An 11500-nucleotide genomic window follows, 5' to 3' on the forward strand; every position below is an offset into this window, starting at 1 on the left:
ACTAAGACAGAGACCTCGGTTTGTCTGAGGATGAATCCGCAACCTGTTGACAGTTTTGTTTTCAAGGAAGAAAGGGCACTGTATACAGTGTGACCACCAAGAGTGATAGGGTGAAGCCCCCTACCAAACCAGACTGGACGTGATATGCCTATCTAGGAGCCAGTCCGTGGGAGTCTATGATAATCAGTGAAGTTCATGGTGGGCTGCAGTCTCACCAGATCCCACAGGACAGATGGGGGACAGTAGACACTGGATGGCTGTCACTCAATAACCTGAGAGGTACTATTCAGGATAGTCAAGGTGGGGGACTTAACAATGAGCCAATATTGGATGAGGAAATTGGGCTCCAGAAGGACTGGAATGGGTGATAAAGGGCTACAGGCCCATATGAATCTCAGTACCAATGAAGGGGACAGTGGGGTCTCCCTCCTGGACTTCATATTGGGCATAAACCACACCGAAACAGTTAATTTCACAGAGAGTTACTTTATTAAGAGGGAAAAAAAGTTAAAATGGCTGTTTTCTGACTCAGGCAGAAAAACAGCAGCAAATGACTTTGCAGGTGTCATTTTTAAGAAGAGAAAAAGGGTGGTCTGTGTTGGAGTGGGCTAGGATGTCCTGGTATATTTTGATTGGACATGTTAATTGGGTGAGCCAAAGGGGGCTGTTGATTGCCAGACTTCAATACTTTGATAACTGGACCTTGGTAGTCAATCTCAGGAGGAAGAAGTGGCCAAGTAAGGGAATAGACCTTGGTGGCTTGTTTTAGGGATGTAATCTAATTGTTTTCAGCAAGGCAGAGGGAATTGTGGAAAAGACAAAGCCTGATAGAGCGAGCCACATGCTTGGGTGGGCTAATGTCTCTTTGGTTAGTATGTAGCTACAAGTACTGGGTCATCAGTTACACACAAACACACATACATGCAGATTGACCTTTGTGAAAACACACACACACACACACACACACACACACACACACACACACGCATGCGCACGCACGCACGCATGCACGCACGCATGCATCAGGCACAATGCCTTGTACCTTCTATTGCTCCAGGATGATGTTCTCCTACAATTTCCTTTGTGACTAAAGAAGGGACCCTGGTGTTCCTCTCAGAGACAGTGGAGGTGTCTTAGCTCTGATGTGAGCAGATTGGGTTTTTCACAGACTCTGCTCCCACATGTGACCTTGACTCACTCTTTCCTTGCAGGTCTCACTGTGAAATCAAGTCTCTAAAGGAATATGCTTCCCTGTAACCTGCTATCCAGGGACAAAAGTGGCTGCTCTTTGTTGTGGGATGTCTTCTGTATGTTGTGGATATATGTGGCTCCCATTTGGATAATAAATAAAGCTGTTTTGGCCTACCGCAAGGAGGTTTACATCCAGGTGGAAAATCCAAGCAGAGATCCAGAGTGAAGAATGGCAGAGTCGGGATAGACCCTATCCTGCCACAGAAGGAGCAACAAGATGCCAGCAGACCGGTAATGCCACGGCCACGTGGCAACATACAGATTTCTAGAAATGGGTTAATTTAAGATGAAAGAGCTAGCTAGCAAGTAGCTGAAGCTATAGGCCATACAGTTTGTAATTAATATAAGCCTCTGAGTGATTATTATACAAGCAGCTACAGGACCACAGGTGGAAGGGATTCATCAGGACTGCTGGGCAAGGCAAGTCTGGAGAGTAGACATTTCCATCAACTGTTCTCCTCATTCCCCTCCTCATTTCAGGATACATTGGCAGAAAAACATGAGTCAGGGCTGCAGGTATGATGAAGTGAGCTGATCTACCCCAGTTCTTCAACAACAAGCATTGTGTTGTGTCTTACACAGTGAAACCAAGGAGGAGTTTGTGGTCAGGGCTTTGACAGGACATCAGTAAGAATGTGTGTATAGTAGAGAGAAGGGCCGGCTCCGTCTCCAGACAATCAGAAACAGAGACTCCAGACATCAGCCCCTCTTCCACAGTCTCTGCTCAACCAGCCATTCTAACCTGTCAATGGAATAAATAAACCCCAGTCTGGGGACTAAGATGCCATGGTCTGAGTTGGCAGAAGTGTATTGTTATTAGTGGGCAGTGAGATGTACTTGTAATGTACTTTCCTGTAAATAGCCCCAAGAGGCTCCCACCCTCAGAGATAGAGTTCATTAAGTTCATTAACGCAGGCCATGGCAGCTGTTGATCAATTTCTCTTGCAACATGGCAGCAACGGCTTTTCTCTGTGATTAGAAGTATTGAAGGACACTGCAATATATGTATATTTTTACATGTACATATCTTTATACATACACAGCTATGAATGTAAAGGATGGAATAAAATGAAAAACGATTCACGGGGGACTGGGGAGATGAATTTTACATGGCAAACCAGCCAAGTTGTACTATCCAGAGGTACTAACCTTCTGGTAGAGCTGACTTGAAGCTGTCTTTAGATACTACATTTCGAGAGAGGAGACACATTGGACAAACTTCCATAATGTGAAGTACATCAGCCTAGCCACTGAACAAGATCCAACATTACCAAAGAAGAGAGACTTCTTGCTCCAGGCTTTGGATACAAGTTGCAACATCAAATCCTGCATTGATGTCCAGGTTTTCAGAAAGAGAATAAGGTATAGATATAGTAGTATTATGGCTGGAATCTGAAGTGTGTTCCACAGGCTCCTATATTTAATGCTGTGGAGCCTGGGGTGAGGGCCAGGGGAATGGAAGTATGTCTTGAGGGCCAGGACTTTGAATTGCCTGCCTCTTGTCCTCCAGCTCTATCTGCTTCTTCTCTGCTGCCCTACAGACAGCCTTCTGCTTGGATGGACCTCCCTGCTTCTGCCACCTGCCACCTCTGGAGTGGCCTGCAGTTCTCTGACACTCTGAGATACAGCAGACCTTCCTCTGTTTTTGTCAGGTATTTGGGTGACCTCACACAGCAGCAACTGATGTCAATATGTTGTGGACATCGACAGGGCTCTAAGAGGACGCTGGCCTTGATCTACTGATCTGTCTTTCTGGAGATCTCTAAAACTGAGCTAAAATGCACTTCATTTTCTGCTCTTGGAATGCCATGCATGCATCTCTCCTCTTCTGGTAGGAAAGCTGTAAGTGTGGAAATTATACAGGTGTTTTAAAAAGAGTTAAGTTTGCTTGCTGGGAATTGAACTCAGGACCTCTGGAAGAGCAGCTAGAGCTCTTAACCACTGAGCCATCTCTCCAGCCCCCAAAGATATTGGTGGAAGTATTAAGGCAACTTCATGTAGTTAAAAGGGAGGTTTATTTTGGGTTTTACTTACAACAAGTAAAGGGATAGATTACGGGGTCCGGGAGGGGTGAAGTGCAGTCCAGCGGTGTTCTCTGGAGAACTCTGCTCGGTTGACCATCCAACATCCAGGATTACCATGAACCAAGAGAGCCTGCACATCTGGATCTCAGGTCTTGAGAGCTCCTGTCTTGGCCCAGCCTCAGGGGCAGGTCATAGATAGGCGTGACCGTTACCTGAAGCCTCACTGAGGGTAGTACTTCCAGGTCAAACCTGGAACAGCTACCCGCTACAGTGTTAGTTGTCAGTCTGAATTGCTTTTCTGTTATTGTGACAAAATACCCTGGCAATAGCAATTTAAGGCAGACAGGGTTTCTTTCAGTCACAGTTCAAGGTTGTACTGCACCACAGTGGGCAAATCACAGAAGTGGAGGCTTGAGAGAGCTAGTCCCACTGCAAACATAGGAAAAAGAGAGGGGTAAAAAGCATTCATGTTCAACTCTCCTTACCCACATCAGGCAGTCCATAACCCCTGCCTTGAGAAGAGGGTCCTGCCTCACATTAAGATTGTTCTTCCACAGTCCAGGCTGGCTGAAGGCATCCTCCACAGGCCTGTCCAGTGCCACTGGTCAAAGGTCAAAGACACCACAGGCCATCCTGGGTCCTCACACCCCAGGCTGGCTGAAAGCACTTGGCTTGTCCATGCCATTATGATGAGCAAATATATTGTGGAGAAATGAGAGACAAAGAGAAGCAGAATGGTCCAGGTGCTGTGCAAAGCGGCTGATTTGAAGAAGGGAAGGCAGATGAGATCACACTGATATGGGTGGCCTGATTGTCACCTAGGACCAGGGTGACATCTGGGAAGAGCTGCTGCGTAGGACCATGTATGCATCTGGGGTCTACCCCAGCTAGGGTCTGTGTTGACATCCATGACCCATATTGCCACCAAAAGCCACAGGGATGCCCAGTGTCTAGGCCTCAACCAGTGGCCATTGGGTGTCTGAGAGCCCTGCCATTCTCCTGGACATGCCAATCTGAGTGGCTATGGTGGTGCCTAGCCTGCTGCTGAGGCTATGTCTGGTTCCATGGCCCTATAGCAGCCAGTGACTAAGTTGATGTTTTTGGCTCCTGTTACTACCAAGGACTGTGCAGATGCCTGGGCTCTGGTCTGTCACCTGAGACCATGTTGCTGTCTGAGGGTCATGCTGCCATGGAGACCATGCTGATTTGGGTAGCCTGTGCTTCCACTGGGGCCATGGTGACATCAGGGCCCACAATGCTGCTGAGGGCCATATATGGGCCCATGTTCCTGCTGCAGCTGGGGTCTGTGTTGATGTCAATGATCCATGTTATCACAGGGCATCATAGGATCCAGCAGTGTTGAAATCCAAGGACCTTGCTGAGCCAGTCCCTCCCATCACTGGCCCTGCCCCTTGCTGGACAATGCAGCAGGAGAGCTGGTACCACTCCTCATGGAAGAGCTGGCCTCAACACACAAGGGAGATGGCCCCGCCCCACACCATGGCCATAGGAGAGCTAGTCCCAATGACAGGGATCTAGGAGAGCTGGCTCCACACTGCTACTGAAGGGGATGATCCCAGCGGCTGGGACTGAAGAGCTCAGCTACCATCCAGACCCAGATACTGGCCTTAGGTTGGCCTACCCTATCATCTACCCCATTTATGAACCACTGGAGCATGTGAAGGGACTGGTCCTGGAGAACAGTAGCCACAGGTTCTCCAGGTCTTGGCGTAACAGCAGGATAACTAAGGGGAGTTTCTGTGAGGGTGCCGTGATCATGGTGTGCCAGAGGCCTTGAACTGGACCAGTGGCTCATTACAATGAACATTTCTGGGTAGGGCTGATTGGACAGAAGGGTATACTGTGTGATATATCAAGGCTCCTAATGCCACTAGGTCAAATGAAGAGTTTCAGTTGCCATTCACATAGTGTGAATTCCCAGTTCACTCAAATTTGCCTTGAAGGGTATGAAATAGATTTCTTTATTTGTATGGACCAAGGGGATCTATAGGTATGTTTACTCTTCTATTTTTTTTTACCCAGTGCCTCTGGGATGGAACTTGGCCTATGGTCACAGTCCCCACCTGTTGTGTTCCTACTGTGTGGGACTCACACCTCTTAAGGAGGTGTGTTTGTCTATACAATGTTGGGCACCAGATGCGGCTGTTTCAGAAACCCCTCAAAGCAGTGTGAAAATACAGAAGTGTGTGAAGACTTTCACAGGGGCTAAAGATCTAGGATTCATTTCATAACAGAATTGCAAATCAAATCCATATTATCATGTGTTATTTACATACGACTTCAGTGTAAATGAGGTTTCCTCATGCATTCACACAGTGTTGATGATTCTTCTTCTACTGCTACAGCACCATTGAACACTTGCCACAGTGAGCTTCTGGCTCCAGAAGAGGAAAAGGATGAAGGCTCTGGTACTCCACAGACAAGGTTTGTTACTCTGGAAAAGGTTATGAGTCAGTGTCCAAAGCAAGGCGAAAAGTAAATACTGATTGGAGCTTGTGCCTCATTTTCCATCATTCCCAGTAATCGGGGGGCTTAGATATATATTGTCCCACCTTCTTTTCAAAAAGAGCTTCCTTATTAAGAAGAGCAATAGCATCATTTGCAGCAGTATCCAGAAAGAGATTCTGCAAATAGAAAGTCTTTCTGAAGTAAATGCAGGTAGCAAGTGGTCCACCAGTAACGGAGGAAATGTGTTTGATATATTTCACTAGTCTGTCTCCTAAGGGCACATCATTGCCTTCTGCAAACAAATGGGGAAACTGAAGGTGCACCTTGAATTCATTCACAGACATGTCAAAATCTTCAGCAATCTTTTCCAAGGAGGCATCATCCAGTCCAAAGTAAGACCTGTAGAGGTTGAATGTTTCATCCAGATTCTCTAGATCATCGCTGATCATGCCACCAAATGGAATGGTGGCAAATGCTCCAGCCTTCACAGCCTCTAGCCAGACTTTCTGCTTCAAGGAATCTCTCTTGAGGTTAATGGTGTCCTCAGTAACACTGTGCAAGGACAGCATGAAGATGTGACGCTTATGGGCTGGGAGCTCCCTTAGGAGTTTCATTTCCAGATTTGGGAAGTCATAGCCAGACCTCTCAAAGTTAGAGACCAAGAAGACTGGAGGTTCACTGGAGAGAACCTCCTGGAGATGCTTTGAACAGTCTTTTCTGATGTTCATCAGGACATTCTCCTTATTGAAAGACTTAGGTTTACTCTTCTGTTCATTATATAAGTCATTATCTGTCTTGGTTCGGACAAAGTAGAAATTCATCTTCATCTCTTTGATGGCTTTGGCTAGTTGTGCATCATTTTCTTTGAAGCGTGTAGAAGAGACGATAATGAAGAAGTCATATTCAGCAAATTTCATTTCTGTTAGGTAGTTTTGTGGTGGGAAGTTAGTGGACCCAATGCCAGGCAGGTCCCATATTTTCACCTGGGGAAACTTGGGGTGGTCATACTGCTTTCTCTCCATGGTTGTCTCTGTCACTCCAGTGGTGGCTGCACCTTCTTCTTCCTGCCCCACCCCCCTGAGGGCATTGATGAATGTGGACTTCCCTGTCCCTGTCTCCCCCGTCACAGCAATGTTCAGGGGGGCATTCTCGATGTCTCTCAGTGCATTGTCGATTACAGACAGTGCTTCCTGGAGGTCATTTTGCTCAATGTAGGATTTAATCGAGGTGATGTTTTCCTCAGAGAGGATTTTACTTTCCCTCTTAAAATTCTTAAAGAATTCATCAAAGCTAGAGGCCCAAGCCATGGCTCTGTCCAGTGGAAGCTGAAGGGAGCAGAGAGGAGAGAATCTGTGATTATTAATTAAAGCCTTGGTGTTTGCCTGCACAGTAAAGCAGGACCCTGCCCCTGCACTACATCGGATCCAGTGTTGCCTTTCTACTCTTCTCTTGGCTGCTGCTTCCATGCTGACCTGGCTATAAAGAGGCCTCCTTCTCAGGCTTCATTTCCTCCAAGGAATTTCCTTGTACTTCTTGGTTTAACTTCCACTTACTCTGTGAAGTTACCCATTGCAACCTTTATTATCAGTTTGAAGTTTCCTTTTAATTCACTATTTTCATCAAAATGATACCTATGCATGATGTCCACCCTAAAAGAACATTAAAGAAGCAACACTTCTCCTGGCAGGGTCGTCAGCCTTATGAGAACACTTCACTAAATTGTCTGTAGGTCCTCAAGGCCTCTGGTCTCTTTGCATGGTTATTGTATAATGAGTAAATGACACTGGATGAGGAATGGAAATGACTGAATTGAAAAGAGATGTCCAACTAACTGTAATTTCCCTTTCTTCTCTTAGCAGAGGTGGGACATGGGCTCTGTGGAAGCAGACTCCTAAATGAGTGACCCTTGCTTCTTGGTGTTCAGTTGCTTAGTTGTGTATGTCCCTGTACTGTGTTCTCTGGGGTGATTAGGTCAGAAATCAAGACAGAGTAAGAACCAGAGCTTCCACACCAGGCCCTGACAGGGACACCCTGGGTGATCTCTGACAAGTGACCTGCAAAATGCTGACTAGATTTTAAGGTTATAATATTTCTCAAAGCCACAGTATCTCAGATACTCCAGAAAACACCCTGAGAGATGACTCAGAGGATAAGAGCACTGACTGTCCTTCCAGGGATCCTGAGTTCAATTCCTAGCAACCACACTGTGGCTCACAACAATCTATAATGAAATCTGGTGCCATCTTCTGGCATGTAGGCATCCATGCTCGCAGAACCCTGTATGGGTAGTAAATAAATAAAATCTTAAAAAAAAAAAGAAAACACCAGAATTAACTTGGAGAAAGAGTTAAAACAAAAGTATAGAAGGACAGCATTCGGAATCATTATATGTGTGTGTGTGTGTGTGTAGGTGTATATATATATATATATATATATATATATATATATATATATATGTAGGTATATGTGTATTTATATACTTAAAATGAAGTCATTCCACTTGGTTGATAATGCCTCCCCTTTGAGCCACAGAGTAACAGAAACTTCATTGTCAGGCATGAGAAACTTCTCTTGAGTTGATGGTCAGGGGAGTCCATGACACTCCCCAAACAACACAGCCTACTGTTGTTGCCCTTGCTTGAGCCCTAGAAGTTCAAAGGCCCTTTTGCTGAAGATACCACACACTTCAGATATAGGACTGAGTGAAATCAAGCTGTATCTGTGCCAAAGTCTGCTCCCCAAAGACTAGCTTCCATTGTAGCAGGAGGTGCTGTGCAAGTTGCCAAGAGAGGAAAACGTTCAATAATCCCACCCAGCTGTGACACCTATGAGCCATAGTGATGATCATCACATTGAGATACCTCTAAAGGTGCAGTGGTGGCGTTTATGTGTTGGCGGTTCCCTACAGCTCTCTAATTGGACTTTAGGCTGACTGAACAAGAACAAAATCATGCCTGGTGACTGAAAACCTAACCAACCACCTGTTGCTAGTGAGGTCATGGATCTCAGAGGAGAACCCACTATGGCTTTTCCTCTCCCAATATAATTCCTATCTGCTCTCTAAATACTTATCTTTAAACCCACAGTTAAGTGGATCAGCACTTACATACTAGTGCTGGTAGCCTGTGAACCTTCCTGTCTACCCACTCCCCACTCCATGAGGTGATTCCCTGTACCTCAAAGACTGCAGATCCCCCAACCTCCAGTGCCTGCTGGGCCTCTTGCCCACCCACTGCCTGGTCTGTCCAAGTTGCGGGCTGTCTATCCACCAACTCACCCAGGGAGATCAGCATTAACTTCTGAGTCTCAGACATCCACATTCCCCTGACCCTGCTGACCACTCCATGTATCAGAGTCTTCAAAGCCCACCCTACTTCTTCCTATTAGAAAATAAGTAGCCAGTAGATATATACAAAAGAAAATCCAACCAGTGATCTAAGCAAATTTTAATACAAAAGTTTGGTTATATGAAAAACCAAGACAGCTCATCTCCTCTAAAACATACAAACCCCAGAGTAACAGCCATCATGAGAATGACTTAGATAAAGTTCCAGACAAGGAATTCAAAAGGATGATGTAAATGTGATCAAAGAAAGAGAATTCAAGTAATCAGCTGCATGAAAGACAGGAGTCAATACAGGGTATGAAAATGTAATTCAATAAAGAGAAATACTGAAGAAAGTCTCGACTGAAATGAGGCTAGAGATTAAAAACACATTAAATCAAATGCTCAGAGGAAAGGCTTACCAACAGACTGGATCATATGGGGGAGAGAATAGCAGGAGTTGAAGACAATTCACAGGAATTAGGAGACTTGATCAGCGATGATCATAAAAATTGAAAAACCTATGAACAGACCACATGTGACCTTTGGGACACCATGAAACATATGGGCTTAAAAGGAGAAGATCTCCATTCCAATGGCATAGAAAACATTCTCAACCAATTCTAGCAAAAAGTCCCCAAATTTAGGGACATAAAAGCACATCCAGATAGATACAAGAGGCTTGTAGAGCTCCAGATACACAGAGCAGAAGAAGAAACTCTTGAAGTCATTACAGTCAAAACCCTGAAAACATACAGAGCAAAGTGTTTTGCAAACTGCAAGAGAGAAACAGGAAGAACTATAAAAGGTGGACTCATCAGACTAACAAGTGCCTGAGAGCAGCGGAATCTCTGAAAGCCAGAGGGTTCAACCTGATCCTCCAGAGACTGTCTGTGGTTGTTGCTGATCTGGGATTTTATCTCCATGGGGTAAAGGAGGAGCTTACAGCATCGACTCCAAGAGCATCTGGGTAGCCCAATCTGCTGTCTGTCTCCAAGCTTGACTGCTTCAGAAGACCAGCAAATCCCAGGACAAACAGGTTGAAGAAAGGGCTGTTGCTTCTCTGCTTCGGAATTCTCTGTGGCACAGATGGCCCCAGAAGGATGCTTCTGTGAATGCTCCCTGAGTAGAAATCCCCAAGTTCTCCTGTCCCAGTTTAGTGCTCCTCTCTTTTCTTTTTTTGTTTTTTCAAGAAAGGTTTCTCTGTATAACAGTCCTGGCTACTCCAGAACTCACTTTGTAGACCAGGCTGTCCTTGAACTCACAGAGATCCACCCGTCTCTGCCTCTTGAGTGCAGGAATTAAAAGCATGCACCACCACCTCCTGGCTCAGTGCTCCACTCTTCATGTTATCACACATGTAGGGTTATTGGCCAAGCTGAACTTAGAAACCGTTCACTTACCTCAGCAGTGGTGACCTTGATCTGATGGTAATGGCACCTCTTGAAGGCTCTCCTCTCAGGGAAGGTCTTTGTATTCCAGCAGGGGCAGTCCCCTCTGAATGATCTAGAACTGGAATTCAGACTCAGGATGTTCAGGAAGAAAAGAAGTGAGGTGTGGAGTTCTGATGTCCTAAGAAGAACTGCATAAAGAACGGAGGAGCACTTGGGATGGACAGCCTGATCTTCCCCAAGTTACTTTATTGGTCCTGGTCCACACACAGCCCCTGCTGTCTATAATTTTCTGGCTGGATCTGAGATCTTTTTATCTAAACCACCCACGGAAGGGCGGCAGTCAGAGTTGGTTTTAGTTTCTATTCCTAGAAATGGCTGCTTTTCTTGAAACAATAGGGAGGTTCTTTAGAGAAGGTCACAGATGGGTTAAGCTGTTTGAGGTTGGCCTTATTAAGTCTGAAGCACAGTTCATGGTAGAGACTCTGGGTCTGACCCCATGCCTTCCCCACTGGCGAATACTAACTCAGGTGTTGGCGCCTAGCTGTGGACAAGCTATCTTTTTTTTGTGGGTTCTGTGTCACTTAGAGATTTACTGGTCTGTCTTAAGGTTTGGTTTTAATAAATTAGAGGCTTTTAATTAAAAAGAGACCAGCCAGAACCAAACCAGAGAGAGTTCTCTAGGAAAGGCCATGACCATTGCTAGCCAAAGGAGTATAAAAGAAAAACCTCCACAAAGTTATAATTTTTGGGAGCCAAATTAACTCCTATCCCTGTCGGGGTGTGGGCAAAGCTTGATCTTGTAACAGACATCCTGCAGATGCTTCAAGCATCCAAGCAAACAAGCATCTCATAAAATGCAGACCTTAGCAGTTAGCCTGTTTAATCTGTGATCCATTACCTTGTAGGAATAGCTGAGGCTGTGAAATGTCCAACAATCAGCCTTTTTATTTTTTATTAATAGCCTAACTGTACCAGGAAGTGGTCCATCGCTGGTCAGGTGACACGATACACTCAAAGTAGGAGCAACTTCCTCATGG

General features: G+C 45.4%; 1 protein-coding gene across 1 annotated transcript; it reads right to left on the reverse strand.

Moving 5' to 3' along the window:
* Positions 1-5082: 5082 nt before the first annotated feature.
* On the reverse strand, positions 5083-11241 carry LOC131915985 (T-cell-specific guanine nucleotide triphosphate-binding protein 2-like). Its single transcript, XM_059269290.1, has 2 exons — positions 10473-11241; positions 5083-7069 (listed from the first exon to the last, which is right to left on the reverse strand). The coding sequence occupies exon 2, from the start codon at positions 7049-7051 to the stop codon at positions 5807-5809; it is 1245 nt and encodes a 414-aa protein (XP_059125273.1). The 5' UTR covers positions 7052-7069; positions 10473-11241; the 3' UTR covers positions 5083-5806.
* Between the last annotated feature and the right edge of the window lie 259 nt (positions 11242-11500).

Source organism: Peromyscus eremicus, chromosome 8a, assembly GCF_949786415.1.
Source record: "Peromyscus eremicus chromosome 8a, PerEre_H2_v1, whole genome shotgun sequence".
Classification (NCBI taxonomy): Eukaryota; Metazoa; Chordata; class Mammalia; order Rodentia; family Cricetidae; genus Peromyscus; species Peromyscus eremicus.